A 25,134-nucleotide genomic window follows, 5' to 3' on the forward strand; every position below is an offset into this window, starting at 1 on the left:
TGTCACAGACTGTCATGGAAGCCCAAATTAAAATATGGATCAGTGTAAGACTAAACCAAATCACAGAGCATGGCTTTCTGCCTCATCATGAAATATTTGGAAGCAGAGGTTATATCAATAGAATAAGTGAGAGAATAACTTGCTCTTGCTATTAGCTTAAATTTTGAATACTACATCAGAAAGATGTTCTTCTCAGTATTGAAATAAAATTGCCCTCTTGAGGAAGAATTTTTTTTTACCATTGAAGAGTGTCTTTGAATGAGTTGCACACATTCACTTATTTTGTCCTGTAACACGACTAAGTTCACATGACTCTCAGTTTTGAAACAAGAACTTAAGAGTCAACAGGGAAATTTGATTTAAAATAATCTTCTCTTCTTGCCTTGATTTTTGTAGCCATCTCACCTGTTTCTCTCCAAAAATCTATCAAAGAGAAAAATTTTGTTGAATTTCCCCCCTTCTCACAATGTGAAACATTTTCTAGATTTAAGAGACTTGAAAGTTCCTGAAGACCTCAGAAGAATTTGGGGTTTGTTCGTTTTGTTTTGGGGTGGGTTTTTGTGGTGTTGGTGTTGTTGTTGTTGTTGTTATTGTGGTTGTTGTGGTTGTTGTGGTTGTTGTGGTTGTTGTGGTTGTTGTGGTTGTTGCTGTTGTTACTTCATACTGGAGTTTTTTGTGAAAAAATTACATTATCTATTTTAATGTTTTATCTGATAAGTAACAAACACACAGTAATATATCTTTAAAGTTCTTAGATTTTGTTTTTTTAAAAGAGGCTGAAATGTTTTTTACCCCTACATCCCTTTTCTTATAGAATTATGTGAACATGTTTTTGAAGAATGGTGACTTGTCTGATCTATTAAAAGCACAATTTAGCAAATTGTTTTATTTAGATATTCCTATTGGCATTAATATTTTCTACCTTATATATAAATATAGCTGTACTGTGACAGCAATTCCTTTGAGATGCAGTTGTGTCTGTTAGTACCATCTGATTTTGCAACTGGCTCAGTAATAACAGAAGGTTTACAAAACGTTGATATTAAGACTAAACTATTTTATTACAGAAAAGTCAGGATTAAATTTTTTTCCAAAGTACTTATTAGATTAGTCTGTTTTAGCAATATTCCATTTTCATAATAAAAATAATACAACTCTAGAACCAAATATAGAAGTTCTGTAAGTCAGTCTTTCCTCATATATATCCACTGATAAACACTTTACTCCTATGAATATATATTTTTATTCTGCAAATAGTAAGCAAGACAAACACTACCACATTCTATCTAGATCCACTCTGACAATATTAATGTGTTTTTAAAAAATTTACCTATATCCTAACAATATTTTTAATACAAGATTTAAAAAGGAAAATGCAAAATACTGAGTTACAGGAGTAAAAGAGTATTGATACTGACATATGCTGATCTGTTAATAAAACTAAAAAATAAAATCAATAAACTAAATCAACTAAATCAGTGAAATAAAACTAAAGGCAAAGTATAGGTACATTTGTGTTTGAGTCAGAAGTAAAGTTATCACTCTATATCACAACAAAAGAAGATGAAATAAAGTTTCAAATTAAGAAAATGTGTTGAACTGTGAACAGTCATTAAGAATATAAATAGAACCCATAGCCATTAGAGAACAGCTTATGCAGTTTTGTAGCTTTCTTTGAAGGAATATGATAAGGGCACCACAGCTTTTTTTTGTTTCTTCCATCTGGGAATAACAGAATGTTGTAATCTCACATGCTTTTCTTCATCATGTGTGGCTTGATTTCTCTATTTATACAGAGGATATGTCCAAATATCATTGTACACCACTGCAAAGCCAAGTAAACAGCCAGTTAAAAAATTAGCAGCAAACTAGACAATCAGTGAGAATTTCAGGTGCACTCCAGTTCTGGAAATGAAAGGCCTCACACAGACACTCTTATTTAAAATTCATTTGTTTCTGAAAAATTACAAATGGAGAATGTAATTTCTAACCTTAAGAAACAATAAAGACCTTATTTGAGTATTTCTATTTTCTATTAATTATATCTGTTATAATGGAGGTATTTACAGTCTATATATATTTATCATACTGTTACACAGATACCAGTGTGAGAGGCTCTCTGGCAACTTCCTGAAAGCAAATAAGTAATACATAAAATTATCTACAGTGTCACACTCCTAAAGTGTACCTCAGATAATCTTTGAATTTACATCATATCATCAACTTTGAAATCCCAAAGGAGATGCCACAGACAGACCAAAGCCCATCAAAGTGCTGTGCACTGCTCAGCTGTATACGCACACTAGGAATGCAGAACACACGCTTTTCTTTCCCAGTTGCCTTTGATAGCTCTTGAGGTACTTCAGGTGTTCCACTGTTAAGTGGTGAAAAATTTATGGTCAATCCAAAAATTGTGGCTATCTAACACACACTAAAATTTTTCCCTGGACAGGTCTGGAACACGCTGAATATTTTAAGACTTCATTTTTCAAGGTATCTATTCCACAGAACAAAATGAGACTTATAAAGCATGATCTTCCAGTGGAAATGGCACACTGCTAGGGTATATTTAGTGATAAGACTTCCCTTGTCTTGATGGGTGAAAATTATAACACCACAAAATTATTTTGGTGTTTGGTTTTTTGTTATTTTTTAAAAACACCTTCAATTGCAGTTTAAAATAATAAAAATTCTCAAGTGCCACTATATTCATAGCATTACCACAAAAAAATTATCATGTAAACATAAAGTAGCATATGTTACAGAAAGAGAAACAAAAAGCTGTAAAACCTAAAACTACTAACTACTTTCTAAAGACTTTTCCTGGTCATTTCACGGTCTTTTCACATTTCTCTATATGGTGTGAAATATGGATGATCATTCCAAAGTATAGGTCATTATGCCAACACAATCAAGAATTCTTCAGCACAGAGTGATTTCCCCCTAATTAGTTATCTCAGTCTAGCAAAAGAGGAAAGCAAGGGCTGGGTTTTCAATAACCACGTAAACAGAACTGATCAGTAATTTCTGCTCTAGGTTTTTACTGGTCAAATGTTCCAACTATTCAAAATTTCACACAGGAAAACAAAAACTTGCCAACATTTTTAGAGACTCAGTCAAGAGAAATGAAGTGCTATTTTTTCTTTGGTGAGTCAGCTCATACTAAGACTCCCTAATGTCTCGGGATGAAATTTGTTATTTCTGTGTACCCTATCCACTGCAATTGCATTTTGAACAGGCAGATTAAAGACCTGTTATGTGGGACACAAGACTTCCTAGCAAGCTCTAGATGAGTTATTCCAGAAAATAAAAGTTAATACAGTTTTCACAGTCTTCTGTTATATAGGTACTATTTTTGTTCTGTGTACCAGTAGGCACCAAAAAAAAAAATTAATCAGATTTTTTGAAGACTCCCATTGCCTATATAGTTCACTGACTATATAGTGTCTGCATATTATTATAATAGGTGGATTATGGGACAATATCAGAAATATACAGGCATATAAGTGGAATAATCTCTTTTATTGAATATTCATCTCAATTCAATATTTGTATCATACTTAGGTGACTGCCAGTATACTAGCCAAGATGTCCATGCCTTCACATATTTAATCTGGGCTTCTTTTAGATTGGGGGGAATTAGAAATATTTGTGGATTTTCCCAGCATAATGATTTTTTTCAAACATGTTTGATTTTTTCCCCAGGAATTTGAACTGTCAAAAGCAATGTTCATCCATAAAACTAAAAGAAACTGCTGAGGTCTTTATTTGTCTATTAGCCCAAGCTTTTGAGGGTCTCAGGGGGTAATACTCAGTTAGCAACACTCAAGGAAGATTACCAACAATTTTTTTTTTAAAAAAGGTGACAGATTGGAAGAATCTTGATCAAAAAGAGTACATAGGCTGATAAAATCACAAAGGCACTGTCAATTCTTACTTTTAAGAAAGTAAGAATTGATAGTGCCTTTGTGATTTTTAAATTTAAAATGCTTGTTCTGAAATGATGAGATAAATATTTAATGTTCCTAATCCATAACTATAATGGAGGAATAATTTGTCAGAGGAAAGGCTACTTCCTGTGTCATATTTATTTCCAGTTATATAAACTTGACACTTGAATTCCTCAGAAAAAATATCTGTATGAGTCATCAGCTTCCTTCACAGTTTGCTTTGCTGGGCTAAAAAATGTTACCTGGTCATTAACTAGGAAAAAACAAAGAAAATTAAATACAATGAAAAGCATCTAAAGCTTGAGATTCTTTCTACTTATGTTTAGCAAAACTAAACAAAAATTTATTCACAAACCACTCAACTCCCTAAGGTCATAGAAGCAGTCAACAGAATAACTATGAGCACCAAGACATGTCATCTGGCAATCAGGCTCAAAATAATAAAAATTCAAGAGTGTTTCACACAGAAGCCATGAAATTTGAAGTAAAAAATAATTATGTGTGCCAAAGTTGAGAAATTTTATATGCTCTTGGAAATATACCTTGCATTTGATTATCAAAGAGACAGAACTTACATTTAGAGGAGAAAATCTACTGAGCTGAAAGCAGAGGAGATCTGGAATGTATTGCACACAGTTCCTGAGCTGCATTTATGACTTCTCCTTGTAGCCACTGGTTAAATCAGCTACCTTAATCTCGGGTTAGGTGCAGTTTTGCTGTTTTTATGGTTTTCCATTTAGCTGCTAGGAAATAAACATGAAATGTTGCTCTTTTGGGACTATTTGTTCTGTGCTTTCAATTTGGCCAGATTTTTACTGGAATGAATGAGAAGACATTGATTTTTTGAAAATTTTAATTGTATGTTTGTTTATGCCCTCTTCAGAACAGGAATTCAGTATACTAAGAAATAAATTACAATATCTTGTATACTAAGAAATAAATTACAATATCTTGTCTTTGTCAAATGCAGTGGGGTTTCTGATATTCTCTGAAAATCAGAAATTATACCACTAAGTAGACCACAATTTTAAATCTAGCTTCTAGTCCTGGGAAAGGTTGCATCTATTCCTACAAATATTAGCAAAAAACCCAAAACAAAATAAAAACAAAATAAAAACAAAACAAAAACCCCAAACAAACAAAAAAAAACCCCACAAACCAAAACAAAACCTCCCAAATTTATACAAATATGCAAACTTTTCATAGTTTTTTAAAAATTTAATGAAGAAACTAATTTCAAGGTAGAGAACCATTACTTTGTGTATGTGCAGTTAATTAAAACTGAAAATTATTATCTGAGGACTTGCATGAATTTTTCTAGGTCAGCATACAAAGCCATTAACCAGGAAAGAAAATTTATAAATTGCAGGCACAGATCACTGTGCAATGTTTTCCTTAGGTCTTGGTCTATTAAAAACAAAACAAAACAAAACAAAACAAAACAAAACAAAACAAAACAAAACAAAACAAAACAAAACAAAACAAAACAAAACAAAACAAAACCAAACCCCAACAAACAAAAACCCTAACAAACAAACAAATAAAACAGCAAAGCAACCTCAAAAAGAAACCATCTCAATTTTAACAAGAGTTCAGACTATTCAAGACCTTGTTAACTAGTTCACTAATAGAAAAGATGTCACATCCTTCTTACCTTGCACCATATTCTGCCATTCTTGCAGTTCCCCACCTCAGTCACTGGGAGTGCAGGAGCATGGGGAAACCCAGAGGGGTCAGAGCACCATCATCCCTTGTCACCATATTTGGTGTTGGGGGTTTGGATAAGAAAAAATTAAAATTTTGACTCTCAGTCCAAGAATCTTTCTTTTAGGAATTCTAAAACTGAAGAATATAATTTTTAACTACTTATAAAAAACAGTTTACTGGTCTTGCTTAGAAAAGAATCACAGTACTGCAATTACCCCAATGGGGGTGTCAGTGAAGTGTGTTCTCCATTGAATTCATACTTAAAATCTTCTATCTTGATATTTGATTTTTATCTGTTGTAGTTCCACAAGAAGTCTGAAACATAATTTAATGTTTGTTTTAAGAGTCTTCCAGAGAAATAGCTAAGAGGGGGGAAAAAGGAAAAGTTTCTCCTTTTTTTTGGTAAATTTGAACTATTTAGAGCCTTGTCAGCAATCATGAAAAAGAACGGTGACACAAATAGAATGACTAATATTATTTGGAGGTCACATATATGAGAACAGTAAAGTGTTTTTACAGTTATGTGCCTCAGCACTGTATCAAAAAAAAAGTATTTTTAATTTTTCCTTAGAAGAATTAGAATCTCAGACCTTGTCACAAAAGCAATATCAGTTTTGTGGTCTTCCAGACACATTTTTAAGTGTAATTCTATTATTGCAATTGGATCATGAACATAAGCAACTGAAATTAATTTCTGTAGGGTACACTGTGGGCACAATTACAAAAAGTGTTTGCCTTCTCCATTTTGAGACAACCTTAAGCAAGACAGCTTTAATTTTCAGGTTTTGTCAAGAAAATAATTTTGGCACAATATTCTATTTTTTTTTTTCTATACATACATTTAGTTCTTAATAGAAACAAAGAAAAGGAGACCAGCCACACTTGCCAATGTTTTCAACACTGCACAACAATTCTTCTAAGAAAAGGGGAAATAAATGCTGCCAAAGGGGTATGGTGTTTTAAAATAATTTAATAGCAGCTCTTAAGCTCAAGGGCACTGTTTTATTCATCATTGACAAGAATAGCAAGTGGTGAGTCATGAGTATTTTCTGAAATTCATTCACTCACTTTACGTGCCTCTCTTTTTAGCTGCCAAACTTGCAATACCATCTGCTTTCAGCCTTCAGTAACTCTAGCTGCCTCCAGCTAAGACAAAAGCCATGAATATTTAACACCTGCAAACAGAAGCAGTAGATGGCTCACGACCTAGGATCAGTGGAAATTTGGAATCCTCCATTCCTAGATGCAGCCAAGGGCCCACAAATTCAGTAAACACAGTAGGAGATTGTGGTGACTTCTCCAGTCTCAAATCTTGGAGTGAGGGTCCATGTCCAGCAGCACTCCTGCCTTGGGATGCACTTACCTTTCCTGCCTGGTGTCTCCTCCTGTACAATCCTTTTTGGGACCCTGATGGTCAGGCAGCTTTAGGGGTAACAGAGATCCAGACAGAAAAGGGGGAAAGAGAAAAAAAGAAAAAAGAAAGAAAAGAAAAGAAAAGAAAAGAAAAGAAAAGAAAAGAAAAGAAAAGAAAAGAAAAGAAAAGAAAAGAAAAGAAAAGAAAAGAAAAGAAAAGAAAAGAAAAGAAAAGAAAAGAAAAGAAAAGAAAAGAAAAGAAAAGAAAAGAAAAGGAGTGTTTCCATCCCATCAATTTCCTAGCCTCCAATGCAGAAAGGGACTACAGAGAGCAGTACCAGGGAGCCAGAAATCACAAGTGAGAAATAGCAATACTTAAGCCAGGCTCTTTCACCAGACCATTTCTCAATCCAGCTTAATCACATACAGCATTTGAGTACAGACTGAGAGAAAAGGCCTGAAAAAAACAGACCAGAGTGATAACTGGTCTGGATAATTTAAAAATACTTGAACAATTTCTGTCTTTGACATTTTATGTAAAATTATAATTTCTTTTATTTACTTATTTATTGATGAACTGGTATACTAAATCTGTTAAACTTATTCACAATTATTTAATGTGAGTGTAAGTAAAATAAAATGCCAAAGGATTGGCCAAAGATTAAATATGATAGAGTTAAATGGATTCTTTCCCAATAAAAATGTGCCCAAAACCTGAGCTCTCTCAAAAACATTTTCCTTTTCCCACAACACCACTTGAAAAATTGCAAGGAAGAAAAAAAGTGAAATAACCATATCTGCTCATATCTGTTCAATTTCTGGCCTCTTTTCACTACTGAAAGGAGAAATTTCTGTTCCATAAATTTGATTCTTTTTCATTTGGTTTCTATGGAGATTATAGATACTTTTTTGAATAGTCTTGTAGAAATTTTTTAAATATTTTTCTAAAGCACCAGGAATGTTAACTGTGGAAAAAGAATAGGAAATAAATTCTGTGAACGGTTCTCTTATACCTAAAAGTGCATAAATCAATTTAGCACAAGCTTCATGGTGATGCATGATGAGACAATTCCGATGGAATAAGTTATGCAAACGACCTTTAGTGATATTTTGGAAAGTAATTTGCAAAACATAGTCCATACACTGTACCTCTTCTCTTTTTCTCATTTGCTTCTGTTATTGAAGTGCAGCCAAGTGTTTTCTTAACCATTCTTAACTGCAGCAGTTAAGAAATAGTTTCCTAGACTTCTCTGGAAAGGCAGGAATTTGGGCAGTATTTATGAAGAAGAAAATCAAAACCTTTTTAACTCAAAATATAGTCCTCTCTTACTAAAACTGTACATCAGAGTTGCAAGCATTCTTCTGTGGTGGGTTATTTAGAAACAACAGCAAAAAGACTTCCATATAGCACTCTTCAGACACATAAGTGAAACAAAAGTCATGTATTTTAATGCTCAGCAGAAACTGGTTATCTGGAATTTTAAATGCCTCAGCAGTTGATAATAATTTTGCTGCACCAGGAAACAAGATAAGTCGACCTCCGAAGTAACTAGTACAAAGATGAGGAAAAGGATCACTCCTCCACAGAAATTTTAAATTTATGGCATGTGAAATTCAGTCAATTTTGTAAAATTAGAAATTTCATGCATCTATGACACCTGACATAAATGTTGGTCTAATTGCTTAATTTTAATGCTTTTTTTAAATTTATTTACCCATGTGTGATAAGAAATTATGTAATGTGTTAGGGCTTATATTAAAACATTGCTCATTTATTGTCATGACCTTTACTCTTGCTATTTCTAACAGTTAATTTCTGTTCAACAATTTGTTAATTACCATTTAGAATTTTGCCAGTCTTTACTATCAGGGGCTAAAACCTCCATGCTTATTTGCTGGTTCTTTATGCTGGTACATGAAACCATTCTTTAATCAGTTACATCAGCCCTTTCCCCCTGCTCCCCCCACACCTCTCTAGAGGTTCCATAATGATCTGGAACTCAGAAAGAAGGAGTTTTCATTTCCTTGCTGGTCCTCATATGGTTTCAGATTCCTAACATCTGCTTTATCCTAATCCTCATGTGCTAGGCTTTTAGTAAAGGTGGCTACGAAGGCTAAAACCACATTTGTCAGAATGAGTGTAAAATTTCTTAACACTGATAAAAATAAATAATTTACAGGCTACTACATTGGTCTACAAATGGCCACTGTAAAGAACAGAGGAAAAAAAGAAACTGAATGAAAAGAACCTTGCACGTATTTTCTGGTTTTATTTTGAAACCAAGCTTGTTCACTTATTTTTCTTGTTAGAAGGGAAATTCATTTCACTTACTACTCTCACTGCCAAAATCCTAAGTCTCTGCCATCATTTTCACAAGGGTATTTTCTTCATCAAACGTAAAGGATTACATGGTGATTGTCCTTACCAGGTATAATGAAACATTTGCACTACTGTTTTTGAGGGTAAAAATTGGTCAGTTGGTTGTTTTGGTGCAATACATAAAAAAAGAAAAACCACTTATTTAATTTTCAGTTTTCTGATTTTTTCCCCTTCCAGGATGTAACAGGCTCTTCATTGAAGAAATTGTGATGATACAACATAAATGGAAACTACAATGTCAGAATGGATTTTTTTTTTCTTTCTAAAATTAATTTTAACTCTGCCTATTCAACATCCCTTTCAAGATTGTTTTCACATTAGCTCTTACTGTGGAGGTTGAATTTTATAGAGATATTCCAAGAGCATCCAAATTTAACTGCATTTCCTTAGTACTCAGAGTGCTCCTTGCATTGGTTCCTACTAGTCAGAATGCTGTTTTCTGACAGTAGTGTATTTTAATTATCCTGTCTGATTTTTTTTTTCCAGTATTTTCAATAGGCTGAATAAGTCTTGAGTCAAGGTGTCTTTCCAGAGTGAGACTTTACTTTTTTTAATGCATTTCTAAGACATCACTAGCATCTCAACATGCTCAGTCCCTGAAAAAAAAAATTCCTTCTGACTGTACGTGCCATCTGCATTCTTTGAGGGCTTGCAAGAGCTTCAATGTCATACTAATAAAAGGAAATTTTAGCACAGCTGTGACAGCAACAAAATCACCTGTAAGACATTTATCACCAAGTGGTCCCCTAGTATTACTCTCCAGGTGTCACTGAAACTATCCAACCAGAGAATTTTGCCCAGGCTACAGCTGCCAAATCAGTCTTTTTTTTTTTTTTCCAAATTCCTTCTTACTTTCAGTACTTGATTTAGAAAAAGAAACAGTCAGAAAATGTGGAACAATTAAAAATTATCTACAAACAACAATTGAGATCTGTTTTCAGATCACAACAAAAACACCTAAGGAGAAGAAATGGCTGCTTGCCTTTTGTTTCCATTTTGGAAGTTCCATTTTCCATTTTTTGTTTCAGCCTCCTCTAGAGTCCATCTGCATACATCAAAATTAGATGCACCTGCACACAATTTACTGCCTGGAGATTTTTTCTGGGCAATATATGCAAAAGGCATGTAATACATGTCCGGTACACTTACCATTTTAAAATAAACAGCAAGTTTAAGGGTTTCTTTTCACATTGTTTTGATTATTCAGTTTAAGGTGCAAAATAATGCCCTTCTTTCAAAGTCTGACCACAATAAAGGTCACAATTTTAATATCAAAATGGGGGGGTTTCATAGTTGTCTCAGCGTGATGGAATACTAAATATTTTTGGAGGTAAGACATGGAAAAATTACATCAATGTAAGATTTGCTTCTATATTATCATTCTAGCATTGTCTGGAAAAATTTGTGTTCTATTTACAGACACAACTACTGCACTGATTGTGGATATTTTTGCTGCTTGTAAAACTACAGTGTAGTTTTCATTTCTTCTCCTGATCTATTTAAAATTAAGTAATGTTCAGGGGTTTTGGTTTTTTTAATGGAAAAGACACCAGAAGATTATTAGATCAAATAATGTATGGCAAAAAAAATAAAATAGAATACTTAGTGTTACATATGGAATGCCTAGGTCATCAGCTTCAAAATTTGCCACTAACCTAAAACATGCATATGTTCCACCTACATAGGGTACCTATCTACATTTTCAGAAATAATAATCCACCACAAAGCACATGAGACAAAGTACAAAGTAGGTTATATGATCCATTAATGAAAGATATTTTTTGGATTTATTGTGTTCTTTTCAGCTCACAGACCATGACTACCACCAAAGAATTTCTGCCAGAGAATCACTGTGAAGGCTGTTTGTATGGAAGTGTTTATATGGAATGCTATCTACTTTGTGTGCAAATTGCTAATATAACACTTAGGTAAATTTAATAAGGTGAAGCATACACATAAAGACTACACAAATGGTGAAGGTATCATAACTGACTCATTTAACTGGCATTATTATTCTATATGTGTTTTGTGTTCATGGGTCTTCAAATGCCTTTTTTTATCCCTTCCTATAAGCACAGTGTGAACACAGACTACTTGCATTTTTGTTTTAAATTTACTGTAAGCCCCAAAAAAGGACCATGGATAATGGTAATACCTGGGTCTAAAAGTGATAAAATGTATAATTTTATTTACTTCTAACCACTTCATCATCTCTGTGGCATTCCTATTGTTTGCATGATAGAAAGAAGCAAAATTGTCAATATTAGCTTATATGCCAGATAAAGAGTAAAGTAAGAAATTACTACTTGTTGCAGTACCAGGACTTATCCTTAAAAGGCAGATAGTTAGGAAGAGAACTTTAAACAAAATGATCCAGCATGCCAGAGAATAATGGAGTATTTTTAAAAACTGAAGTACAAGTAAAACATGCAGAAACTAGAGATAAAAAAGTGGCACTTGACAATGAGACCAAATTATTGTTTAACTGCAAGTTTAACATATTTTCAATATTTTCTTATAAATTGTGTGTCTAAGCTATTAAAGTTATTATGACAATATAAATTTTATTTAAAAGTCAGTATTTATCTTAATTTTTAATTTTATTTTAATGTTACTTTATGGCTTGCAATTAGCTCTTTCATAATTCTGTATTTGTCCTAACCATGGTGCGCTCATTCAACAACACAAGTGGTTTTACATCTGCAGTAACAAGATTTTCTTGGGGCTTGTGCCTGCCTCTGGGAACCAAGCTGCTCCAACTGCAAGAGCACATTCATCAATTTGTGAACATCATCAATAGTGGGGAGACAGATACATTTCTGAAGATCACCTCTGCTGGCCTTATCACACACTCTCTTCTAGACAATTTATTACATTACTCAGTGGAAGACCTTTTAGTTTTTTCCTCTGTTCTGAGGAACACCCAGTTTTCTTGATTTGGATTAATCAGTCAGATTAACCTGCTCTTCACATCTATCCTCTGAGCTTGTTTTGAGGAGTTCTCTTTAGCTATCAGGTTTCCTTGAAAAAACTTCTAAAAGATTAGCAATGAAACATATTTTACAGCTGTGGCCAGAAGCATCACAGAGCAACAGAACAAGGTTGTTGGACATGGTATTAATATATTAATACTGAAGTATTCGTATGACTGTTTCCTAAAGATAATAGGATTTGTACTTTAACTGTGATATGGTATGTTTGAAAAGACTTCTACACAAAAGAATGGGCACCTTTTTGGTGCAGAGGAGTACATGAATATCATCTGCCTGAAGAGTATGACTTTCATAACTTAGCTCTGTCATTGCCCAGGGATTTGATGGAGACGACTCCCAGGAAAGCACCAGAACTCCAGCAGTTATTTGGTGAGTGTTTCCTAATGCTTTCAAAACTGTGTAAACTCTGAGTATAGTTCAGACAGGAGTGAGAGAGACTGGAGGTAACTATCAGTGCCTTTATAATATTACATATTATAAAAAAGAAAATCTGAATTTGCTTCAGCAGCTGAAGCAAAAAGTCTTGACTGGGACATGGTGAATGGGAGACATGCAGTAGAAATCTAGATCTGTGACTCAGATTAATATACAGTGTGGGATTAAAGAGACAGGAAAAAAGCTGTCAGCTAGGTAACAAAACAGAATAGCCCAATAGCTATTAATGAATATATGCAAGATGGTCTGTTTAAGTGTATTTCCTTGTTTATGATGAATACTGTTTAATACCAACTACTTTATTTAAAAGCTGAAACCATGGTATCTGAAACAGAGACTCTACTCTTTCTAATTTACTTTTTGTAGTGTTGAAAATACCTAACCAAGATTCTGTTTTGCAGACGTAATTACCTGGAATAATTTCGAAACTTTTGTTATGGAGTATGGCTACAGAACTCATTGGTTACACTAAACTTACAAGGAAAATGAATTGTGAAATGAGACATTAAACAGAGGAATGTAGAAAAACAAAATAAATAATGGTTTACAACAATAATTGTTAAGTTACAGTTATTTTACTTTGTAACTTTCCTTTTACATTGTAAATTCCTGGAAAAAAATACCAAAGTAAATGCACAAAACCTAATTTGATGCAAGAAGAAACACAATTTAACAGATAGTTTAAGTTAGACAATGAATTTAAATTTCAGTTGATAGGAAAAAAAAGGCATAACATAAGCCATGAAAAACAATGATTCTGTAACCATTTCCCTTGTATGTCCCATATTTTTTTAATATATTATTTTTCTACATCTGAGGACTACCTTGAGATTATTAAATGCTACAGAAAATAAGAATGCTATGTACAATATACCAGGTATTATGATCCCTAACTATCACTACTATTTGTCAGTCATATGAGTATAAAAGTGTTTGGAGAGATAAACAAATTTATTTTTATTTAGAAAAAAATCCAAGAGACATGTCCACATAGAATTTCTTGCATTTGATTCTCATTCTTTGGAAAAGCATCTACAGAATTTAGTTAACCATGCTTCTGTGTCAAGAACTTTCATTTTTAACATTTGCCTTCAAAATGTTGCAACTGTGTCCACATTGCATCATCTATGAAAATTTGATAAAACTATAATTGTAATTCAATCATCATGTTTTCCAAAGGAACTATGTCCATACTTGAAATTTCCCAACCAAAATTCAAATAAGACTTATCTGTTCCCTAAAACATTTTTTTTTCACATTGCATCTCCAGGCCAAACTTTGTTTTGCCTTATATTTTCAAAACTAGTCTTTCTATTTATTTGTTAAGCCTCCTGCCTTGGTGTCGAGGTTTAGGGCAAATTTGGAGGAGAATTTCCAAATTAGGGCTCCTCCACTTAGCAAACCCACACAGCCCCTCCCCCCAGCCGGTTCGGGAAGGATTTCTCGGAGAGGAGTGGAAAGAACCTGTTTATGTAATAGGCACAGCACACCCAGCACACAAAATGAACAATACCGGATGACACCACTCTGAAACAAGATGACAAATTCAGAAAGTCTCTCTCTGGGGGTGGTCACTCTGGTCTCAGTCCCTCCGGCGCTGGGGCTGCTGCTGCAGGCCAGAAGGTGCAGGATCTTGGTGTTTCTCAGGTCCCAGTCCGGAGCAGGTTCGAAGTGATCAGAAAAAGGAAAGGAGAAACCGTCCAGGAAGAAATTGGACAGTTTAGCTGAATTAGCTAAAGAGCAAAAGCAAGCAGAAGCAAAGCGAGCAAGAGCGAGAGAGCAAAAGCAAAAAGCAAAAGCCGCAAAAGCCAAAGCTGCAGTCTCTGTGTCCCGCCAGGCTGATAAGAAAACCAAAACAAAACTTTCCCGCTTCAGAGCCGGTCTTAAAGGTACAGAACATAATATCCAACCTTAACAGAACACATGAATGGGGATACAAGCATCATAACGTCACCCTAGGACATTCCACCCCTTATCCCCATATCATCAACATACTACCACACATCATGCATTTATTTCTCACCCCACAATCAGATCTCCCTGAGGTACACATTGTGTTGTTCCATCTCTTTGCATTATCCACCATGTGCAACCTGGTCCCTGAGCAAAGACAACCCCACAAATGGGTTTGTCTGTACTCAAGGCAGAATTGACCCACACATTCTTCCCTAACAAACCTCTGACACGTACCACTGGGACTTTATCTCCATCTATTACATTCAGGGAGTCAGACTGGGCAGGACCTGCTCGGTTGGTGGAACCTCGGGTGTTAACTAACCAGGTGGCCTTTGCTAAATGCTGCTCCCAATTTTTGAAAGATCCCCCACCCAAAGCTTTTAGCTGGGTTTTTAGTAGTCCATTGTACCTCTCCACTTTGCCTGCAGCTGGTGCATGGTAGGGGATATGGTACACCCACTCAATGCCATGTTCGCTAGCCCAGGTGCTGATAAGGCTGTTCTTGAAATGAGTCCCATTGTCTGACTCAATCCTCTCAGGGGTACCATGTCTCCACAGGATTTGGTTTTCCAGGCCCAGGATGGTGTTCCGGGCAGTAGCATGAGACACAGGGTAGGTTTCCAACCATCCAGTGGTGGCTTCCACCATGGTCAGCACGTAGCGCTTGCCCTGGCGTGTCTGGGGCAGTGTGATGTAGTCTATCTGCCAGGCCTCCCCATACTTGTACTTGGACCATCGCCCACCGTACCACAGGGGCTTCACTCGCTTGGCCTGCTTGATGGCAGCACACGTCTCACAGTCATGGATAACCTGTGAAATACTGTCCATGGTTAAATCCACCCCTCGGTCTCTTGCCCACTTATAGGTGGCATCTCTGCCCTGATGGCCTGAGGCATCATGGGCCCATCGAGCTAGGAATAACTCTCCCTTGTGTTCCCAATCTAGGTCTATCTTTGACACCCCTATCTTTGCTGCCTGGTCTACCTGCTCATTGTTTTGGTGCTCCTCATTGGCTCTACTCTTGGGGACATGGGCGTCTACATGGCGGACTTTCACAGGTAGCCTCCCTACCCTGGTAGCAATATCTTTCCACTCATCAGCAGCCCAAATTGGTTTTCCTCTACGCTGCCAGTTAGCCTTTTTCCACCTCTCCAGCCATCCCCACAGAGCATTGGCTACCATCCATGAATCAGTGTAGAGGTAGAGCTTTGGCCATTTCTCTCTTTCTGCAATGTCCAGGGCCAGTTGAACGGCTTTGAGTTCTGCAAGTTGACTTGATCCACCTTCTCCTTCAGTAGCTTGTGCAACCTGTCGTGTGGGGGCTCCATACGGCTGCTTTCCACTTCCGGTTCATCCCTAAGATGCAACAGGAACCGTCAGTGAAAAGAGCATAGCGTGTTTCCTCTGGGGGCAGTTGGTTATATGGAGGAGCCTCTTCAGCCCGTGTCACTGGTTCTTGTTCTTCATCTGTGACACCAAAATTCTCACCTTCGGGCCAATTCGTAATTACCTCCAAAATCCCAGGGCGATTTAGTTTACCTATATGGGCGCGCTGAGTGATAAGAGCAATCCACTTGCTCCATGTGGCACTGGTGGCATGGTGAGTGGAAGGAACCTTGCCTTTGAACATCCACCCCAGCACTGGTAGTCGGGGTGCCAGGAGGAGTTGCGCTTCTGTACCAATCACCTCTGAGGCGGCTTGGACTCCTTCATAGGCAGCCATGATTTCCTTCTCTGTGGGAGTGTAGTTGGCCTCAGAGCCTCTGTAGCCTCGACTCCAAAATCCCAGTGGTCGACCCCGAGTCTCCCCAGGCACCTTCTGCCAAAGGCTCCAGGACAAGCCATGGTTCCCGGCTGCAGAGTAGAGCATGTTCTTCACATCTGGTCCTGTCCTAACTGGGCCAAGAGCTACTGCATGAGCTATCTCCTGCTTGATCTGGACAAAGGCCTGTTGCTGCTCAGGGCCCCAGTGGAAAGTGTTCTTCTTGCGGGTGACCAGGTAAAGAGGGCTCACGATCTGACTATACTCAGGAATGTGCATCCTCCAAAAGCCTATGGCACCTAGGAAAGCCTGTGTCTCTTTCTTATTGGTGGGTGGAGACATTGCTGTGATCTTGTTGATGACGTCTGTAGGAATCTGACGCCGTCCATCTTGCCACTTCACTCCCAGGAACTGAATCTCACGAGCTGGTCCCTTTACTTTGCTCTTTTTAATGGCGAAACCAGCTCCCAGGAGGATTTGGATGATTTCCTTTCCTTTCTCAAACACTTCCGCAGCTGTGTTCCCCCACACAATGATGTCATCAATATATTGCAGATGTTCTGGAGCCTCACCCCTTTCTAGTGCAGTCTGGATCAGTCCATGGCAGATGGTAGGACTGTGCTTCCACCCCTGGGGCAGTCGGTTCCAGGTATACTGCACTCCCCTCCACGTGAAAGCAAACTGAGGCCTGCATTCTGCTGCCAGAGGAATGGAGAAAAATGCATTGGCAATATCTATAGTGGCGTACCACCTCGCTGCCTTGGACTCAAGCTCGTACTGGAGCTCTAATATGTCTGGCACAGCAGCACTCAGTGGTGGAGTCACCTCATTCAATGCACGGTAGTCCACAGTCAATCTCCATTCTCCTTCAGATTTTCGCACAGGCCAAATGGGGCTGTTGAAGGGTGAGTGGGTCTTGCTGACCACCCCTTGGCTCTCCAGCTCTCGGATCATCTTATGGATGGGGATCACAGCATCTCGAGTAGTTCTATACTGTCGTCGATGCACTATGGAGGTGGCAATTGGCACTCGTTGATCTTCTCCCATCAGACATCCTACTGCAGATGGATTCTCAGACAGCCCAGGCAAGGTGTTCAATTGCTGGATGCCCTCTGTCTCTACAGCAGCTATCCCAAATGCCCACTTGAGTCCTTTTGGGTCTTTGAAATACCCACTTCGAAGGTAGTCTATGCCCAAAATACATGGGGCCTCTGGGCCAGTCACAATAGGATGTTTCTTCCACTCATTCCCAGTCAGGCTCACATCAGCTTCCACCAAAGTGAAATCCTGGGATCCCCCTGTCACACCAGCAATAGAAACAGACTCTGTCCCCACATGTCTCGACGGAATTAATGTACATTGTGCGCCAGTATCAACCAAAGCTTTATACTCTTGTGGTTCCGATGTGCCAGGCCAACGAATCCACACAGACCAGAAAACACGATTTTCCCTGGCCTCTACCTGGCTAGAGGCAGGGCCCCTCTAAGCCTGGTTATCCTTCTTTCCCTGGGCATATGTCTTAGATGTTCCTTCAAGGGGATCAGACGTGGCATCATCAGCATCATACCTGGCGGTTCGGCTACGGGCAACTGGAGCTGCTTTCTTCCTGGTGGCTTCCTTCAATTCACGCACCCGTCGTGCCAGAACAGCAGTAGGTTTTCCATCCCACCTCCTCATATTTTCTCCACAGTCACGCAGGTAGAACCACAGCTCTGTTCGTGGGTGTACCTTCTCTGGCCATCTGGGGAACGTCTGCCTTGGATACCAGAACCTCTGATCTGTACTGCTGAGATTTGGAGAAGGTCTTCTTTAATCTCCTCTCTGAGCTTCTTATGATTCTCCTCTATCTTATCCTCTAAGTTCTGCAGACGTGTTTCTACCGCTGCAATTCTGGCATGTGTTGGGCCATGCACAGCATCTGCATATGCTCGGAGCTTCCTTGCCATATCCAGCACAGTCTCGTCCCTCTCATCCTGCTTCATTATGGCTAGGGCAGAAGCATATTCGTGTGGCCCAAGTCGCACAAGTTTCCGCCACATCACAGACGTGCATGGCACCAAGTCTGGGTTCCTAGTTGTCACATCATCTGAGAAGATAATCTCTGCCACTGCCATCTCTCTCAGGCGTTGGATCCCTTGCTCTATGGTCTTCCACTGTGTCTGTTGCATATAAAGATCATCTGCACACAGGTATCTTTGTGCAACACTTTCCAAGACCCGTGCCCAGAGGCTCTGAGGGTTTGCCCCCCTCATCATTCCTTGGTCAATGACAGGATCATGTGACAGGGATCCCAAATGCCTCGCTTCTGTGCCATCCAGAATTGTAGCCTCGCCTGCAGCATCCCAGAGACGGACTAACCAACTAATTATGGATTCATCAGGTCGTCGGGTGTAATCCTTCCGTAAGCCACGAAGGTCCTTCAGGGAAAAGGACTCAATATTTGCATCTGGTCTTGCACCTGCTGCTTTGACTCCTGATTTTATGTCAGGAGGCATTGAGGTTCCTTCTGCTGCATCATCATCATCATCATCATCCACTGGTCGATTGGTCTTGTCTGTGCATTTCCCACTTCTGGTACTGGTAGCAACAGCCATTGGTTTAGCTGCTGGCTTAGGCTCACTATCTGGTTTGGCTGCTGGCTTTGAGCCTGTGGTGTTGGCTGCAGCCTGAGTGACTGGGATAGCTGATTTATCTCCCTGCCCCCCTGCCTCCGTCTGCTGTCCTACAGTCTCCAACAGAGTGCGATAAGCATATGCCAGGGCCCAGCTCACTGCAATGACCTTTCTCTCCTTAGGCTCATCCTGGTATTTCTCTTTCAGATATTTCCCCACCTCAGCTGGGTTCTGAATTTGTTTATGGGGAAAATCCCAGACTATAGGATCGGAGAATTCCTTCAGGATGTGGCCCATTTCCTCCCATTTCCCACACCACTCAGGATGTTTCACCCCTGGGTCTACTCCTAAGTCAGGGGTCTCATCAGCCCGTCTAGAAATCTCAGCCCTCATTCTGGAGAGACAGCAGACTGTATAGAGGAAGGTTACCAGATTGAATACAAGAAAGATGGTTTCTCTAACATTCAGGGGAAACTGAACATCCTTTACTACTGATGCAACCGATTCATAGGAGAAGAAGGAAAGCAAAGGCTGAAAAGCCTCATTCCCTGCTGCTCCTCCTCTAACAAACTGGACGAATAACCATAGCCAAGAACCATTCATACCTGGAGCAGACCCCAACATGTTTATAAACTTCTTGCACATCATTGCCATCAAGCCCAGCAGGATAGCTATTCTGGTCACTGCCCCTCTGCTGTAAAAACTACGTATGAGGGACAATACTAGAACTATTTCAGGATAGGAAAATAAACCTAGGGACCACAGAGGTATTAAAATCTCGAAAAACCCTAGGGACCAGAAGCACATGCAAGCCTTCACCCCAACACTCATCATCAATTCAAAAAGCATGGCTATTAACTGCTTCAAACAGAGAGTAATGGCAACCAAAATACCCACAAAACAGGGTTTTTCCACTCACTCTCTCGAGCCCCACGTTGGGCGCCAAGATTTTGTCGAGGTTTAGGGCAAATTTGGAGGAGAATTTCCAAATTAGGGCTCCTCCACTTAGCAAACCCACACAGCCCCTCCCCCCAGCCGGTTCGGGAAGGATTTCTCGGAGAGGAGTGGAAAGAACCTGTTTATGTAATAGGCACAGCACACCCAGCACACAAAATGAACAATACCGGATGACACCACTCTGAAACAAGATGACAAATTCAGAAAGTCTCTCTCTGGGGGTGGTCACTCTGGTCTCAGTCCCTCCGGCGCTGGGGCTGCTGCTGCAGGCCAGAAGGTGCAGGATCTTGGTGTTTCTCAGGTCCCAGTCCGGAGCAGGTTCGAAGTGATCAGAAAAAGGAAAGGAGAAACCGTCCAGGAAGAAATTGGACAGTTTAGCTGAATTAGCTAAAGAGCAAAAGCAAGCAGAAGCAAAGCGAGCAAGAGCGAGAGAGCAAAAGCAAAAAGCAAAAGCCGCAAAAGCCAAAGCTGCAGTCTCTGTGTCCCGCCAGGCTGATAAGAAAACCAAAACAAAACTTTCCCGCTTCAGAGCCGGTCTTAAAGGTACAGAACATAATATCCAACCTTAACAGAACACATGAATGGGGATACAAGCATCATAACGTCACCCTAGGACACTTGGCAAAGAAGGGTTTGAGGGAATCCATTTATGACAACACATCTGTGGGGGGTTTTGTTGTTGTTTGTTTGTTTGTTTGGGTTTTGTGTGTTTTCTTGTTGGTTTTTTTTTGTTGTTGTTGTTTTGGGATTTATTTTTTTGTTGTTGTTTTAGGGGTGTTTTGTTTGTTTTGGTTTTGGGGGTTTTTTTGCTAAAAATTTCTGGATATCCAAGAACTGATTCTTCAGTAGTTCATATCAGTCTTTTCAGTTGCTTCTGGACTTGTAAATTCTGAGGAAGTGCCTCTTTCTTATTCCAGTAACATAACAGGAATTTCACCACAGGCCTCTGGGGGACCACCTTTGACTTCTCTACAAGTTCATAAACCTAAAATCCCCTGCCCTAAACAGCACCACCTCTGTCTTTATCATTATCTCAATATACTTAAATATTTTTCATTTTTGTAAAGCATTTTAAAGCAACGTATCTATTTTTCTTGTGTTTTTGAATCAATAAGAATTTGCTCTTCTTTGCTTTTAGTCACCTAAATTTCCTCTGACTTCCTTTTACTTCTTCTTACAGCAAATTCTTGGGTTTTTTACTTCTCCATAAATGTTATTTATATTAAAATTTACTTCCTTATAAATCTAATTATGACTTTGTGCTTTTATACATGTATATATGTACCATTCCTTAAACTCATCTATAAACCTATGTGTTTCCATTGTTGGTGTTATTTTTGAGATTCAGTTTCAGAAAGATGTCCTGAGGCATTCACAAATGTCTCTTTATGTTTCTAATATACGTTTAAAAACAGAATTTGTGTTGGGTACTTGACTTAATTTTCTGCAGCATATTATTCTCCCAACAGCCTTATGCTTTGACTTCTTTTTCACGAGATTCTACTCATCAGATCATTATTCTTGAATCTTTAATCCTTATAAATCTTTAATCCTTATTCTACAGTTCTCAAAATTTGTTTTTTTGGTGAAAACAGAAGGATATTACCTGTTCAATCATAATTTCCATTTTTAGATTTTTCTGAGGTTTGTTTTTCCTCTCATTAGTAAAGATTTTCTTCAAGAAATTTTCTCCTGATAGGTTTCATGCCTTATACATTTTAAAATATTAATCATCAACTTAGTTATTTTCCAGCAGATATTTGTGGAACAAGAGCACCTCCTGTAACTTTGAAGTCCTGGTTTTCTATACTTTTCTAAAAAAACTGCAAATCCCTAGTTTTGTTACCAGTACCAAATCACGGTCTTGACATTATTCCTACTGTTTTCTTCTTTACCTGCAGAAATTCAGAAAAACTGCCTCTCACTCTTCCCTGAACATGCAGAGGAAAAACAAAGCGTCTACAGACCAAACTAAATAATATTACCTATATTTTGAAAGTAGAACCAAGTTTGACAGTGTGAACTTTGTCATAAAATTCATTAACAGGAGTAATTTGATCCAAAAGTTGTAAATTTGATCCAAATTGAGTAATTTGATCCAAAAGTTGTAAAACCACATCTCAAGTTGAGAGGTTACAGTTATCAAAAAGGTGTGATCAGCAGCAGACTCCTTGAAACAACATAACAATACCAAGGCCAGTGAAAGCATGGAGGACCAGGACTACAAAGCATTTTTCTGCTAAGTGGTGTTATCAAAACTTTCTTTGACAGAAAAAATCAATGTAACCTTTACAACAAATTAGAATAAATGTGCTTAGCATGTTTGTTTTGAGGAGGAAATGTTGCCACTGTGTCTAGACTTCATCCATTTCAGGAAAATTGGTTCAAAATTACTGTTATATCATCATGAAAAAATATTTTCAAGTCAATATGCAGTAGCAGAAGCACAAGTTTATCATTGCAAGACCATTTTTTAATCTAGAATATTTTCATCTGGTTTACAATGTACCTCCAGAAGCAGTGAAAGAAAAATGGAACAGCTTATGAATAGAGCAACAAAGATATCCAGATCTCAGAAATATACAGGGTGTATGTGGTTATGCTAAACCACTAATTTTTCATATCATTATCTCTGCTTGTCCTGTTGATGCAGGGGGAGAGATGAAGTGACTTGGTGTCTACTTGGTGACTAGCCAAGCTCAACCCAACACACTGAATTAAATTCTTTTGTAGATAGAATACCAACACTAATTTTCTCAGCAGGTATTGCAGGATTAATTTCAGGTTAAACCTCTGAACATCCTTTTACTTTTGAGACATCCTGAAGACCAGGACCTTTCTCTCTCATCCCTTGGTTTTCGTTCCTTGGATAGGTTTTCTCATTATGTGAAGGAGCCAGAGAAATGTGCGCTGAGGGTGAACAATAGAATTGACACTAAAAGGTTCCCACGGGACAATGATGTTCCTGTGTAACTGGTATATAGGGCCCATTGCAAACAGAACCACCTCCTAAGTTCATAAGTCACAATCTCACACTAGTGGGGAAGTACCACCACGTTGTAAATTACTGCAGTTACCATTGGTAAATGTTGGTTATATGACAGTAAAATAGTATGCATCTGTTTTATAAGAATATGATGCTACTACACAGAAGTTACATTTTTCACATTCCAAAAACTGTGGTCTGTTAGAAAACCAACATTTCAGAAAACTAAAGAGGTCTGAATCATGAGCAATGTATTGGAAACATTGAAACAGCCTATATGCTTGCAACAAGGGGAAAATATAAAAATAAATATTTTTATTTACCATAAAATATGGTAAATAAGAAGTATACTGCACAGTAAATAAAAATATGGTTAACGGGCATTTATTGTCAAATAATTCCTTCCAGAGTAACTCAGCCTTCATCATACTGATTCAAGAATAGAGAATAGAGAGGAGAAAGGAATGCTAGTGATAGTAGACATAATATACCACATAATACTGAAATCAGTAAATCTCTTAAGGCTGTTGAAAAACAGAGGCACTAATACAGAACATAAGGTGTACTGTAATTTCTAAGAATAAACATGTGTGGAATAAAAGCATTTAGTTAGCACTGAGAAAAAGGCAGAGAGGCAAAGAAAAAAATGGCACTGCTGAGGGAAAAAAGAAGTGTACACAAGTCAAAGAAATGCCCAAGCATCCTTACCAATCTTCAAAGAATAAAAGGATATGATTATTCAGAATACCTAAGGTCAGTGAAAATTAAGGAGGATCAGAAGTTAAATTCCAGCATGTAAAAATAAATTCTAGCATGTCAAAATAGCACCTAGTGCTACACAGGAAAGTCATCTGAAACTACTCTGAGCAAAATTGTTTCATAGATGCAGCACAAAGCCCAGCTCTTAGCATTAAAGGGATGAAAAATCATTAGAGTCAAGTTTGCATTTTTTTCATTTTCTGTTCAGAAATACCCAGCAATGCAAGAGAATCTTACAGAGATGAGACAGAGATGATCAAACACACAGTAAGTGTAACTAAGGTTCCTCGTTTCTTGTCTTTCTTAAAAAGAGAGGTTTGGTGCTAGCTGCTCTCACAGCTGTCTCCTATTGATACCACTAACACTTCCTTGGGCCTGAGAGTTCTGTGAGTTGCATTAGCCCTTTCAACTGCAGCTGAAACATTCAAGGAGGCTGCCTTGGAGGAGTGACAATGTAGGTCTGCTGCAGAACCCTGTCAGCATCTCTAGGAATGTATTTATGATTAAATGAAATAAACCATTACTGTCATATTAAATCCTGACACACTCATACAATCCAATTTTCAGCAGCAGTTCTGATTTCAGGTTCTCCCTAGACATCTTAATTCTCTGAAGTGTGTGTATTTTTGATAGGACAGGCACTGATCTGAGGCAAACACCTAAAACCAGGGTTTTTTTAAGAATGTATTTGATTAAACTCTAGTCTAGCAAAACATTAGCAAGTGAGTAGGTATAATGGCTTCAGACTGCCCATCCATTCAGAAGCTTTGCTGTAACAGACTCTGAGTGCTCAAATGGAAATAGTTAGAGACAAAGGGAAATAGATTATAGGGCAGTTTGTAAAGAAGGTATCATTCTCAACCACTAATGAAAGAAAGTGCAGTACGCATGTTGAATATTTTGTCTGATGTGTATCAGGACAGGAGTAGATTTACAACTTTTTCAAGATTATCAGAATGAAAAGGAGCATGTCTTCATAGAGTTAAGGCTGAGCATTTTGTTTCTAACCATGAGTTCCCATTTATATTTTTCTTGTACACACTTTCTAATATTTGTATAAATCCTGAAAGCATCTGAAAGCTTACAATATTAGATACAAAAAGCTCATAATGGATTGAAAGATTTAATATCTGCTATCAGAATTGAGCTTATTGAACTCTAGCTGTGGACTCCTTAAAAATGCTAATAAGTGTCTCAAAAATACATTGCAACAGGCAAGCGCAACAGGAGTACTTGGTGTTGTTGAGTTCATTGTTGATGTTTAAGTTTAGCTGAGAAAAAAAA

At 37.9% G+C, this 25,134-nt stretch overlaps 1 protein-coding gene and 1 long non-coding RNA gene across 3 annotated transcripts; both read right to left on the bottom strand.

Annotated features, from left to right (window-relative positions):
- Positions 1 to 1,042: 1,042 nt before the first annotated feature.
- On the bottom strand, positions 1,043 to 6,898 carry LOC129133068 (uncharacterized). The gene is made up of 5 exons (XR_008535912.2): positions 6,726 to 6,898; positions 5,605 to 5,700; positions 4,526 to 4,693; positions 2,189 to 2,374; positions 1,043 to 1,825 (listed from the first exon to the last, which is right to left on the bottom strand). It is a non-coding gene; the product is annotated as an uncharacterized LOC129133068 (long non-coding RNA).
- Positions 6,899 to 13,698: 6,800 nt separating this feature from the next.
- Positions 13,699 to 20,713, bottom strand: LOC129119828 (uncharacterized). Of its 2 annotated transcripts, none has more exons than XR_008534155.2 (2): positions 20,273 to 20,713; positions 13,699 to 14,656 (listed from the first exon to the last, which is right to left on the bottom strand). XR_008534155.2 is itself a non-coding variant. In XM_077171649.1 (2 exons), the coding sequence occupies exon 2, from the start codon at positions 19,800 to 19,802 to the stop codon at positions 18,210 to 18,212; it is 1,593 nt and encodes a 530-aa protein (XP_077027764.1). In that variant the 5' UTR covers positions 19,803 to 19,842; positions 20,273 to 20,686. The 2 variants fall into 2 exon arrangements, 1 of the variants encoding a protein (XP_077027764.1); XM_077171649.1 differs by lacking the exon at positions 13,699 to 14,656 and adding an exon at positions 18,210 to 19,842 and having other exon boundaries at positions 20,273 to 20,686.
- Between the last annotated feature and the right edge of the window lie 4,421 nt (positions 20,714 to 25,134).

The sequence above is a fragment of the Agelaius phoeniceus genome, chromosome Z (assembly GCF_051311805.1).
Source record: "Agelaius phoeniceus isolate bAgePho1 chromosome Z, bAgePho1.hap1, whole genome shotgun sequence".
NCBI classification, from domain to species: domain Eukaryota; kingdom Metazoa; phylum Chordata; class Aves; order Passeriformes; family Icteridae; genus Agelaius; species Agelaius phoeniceus.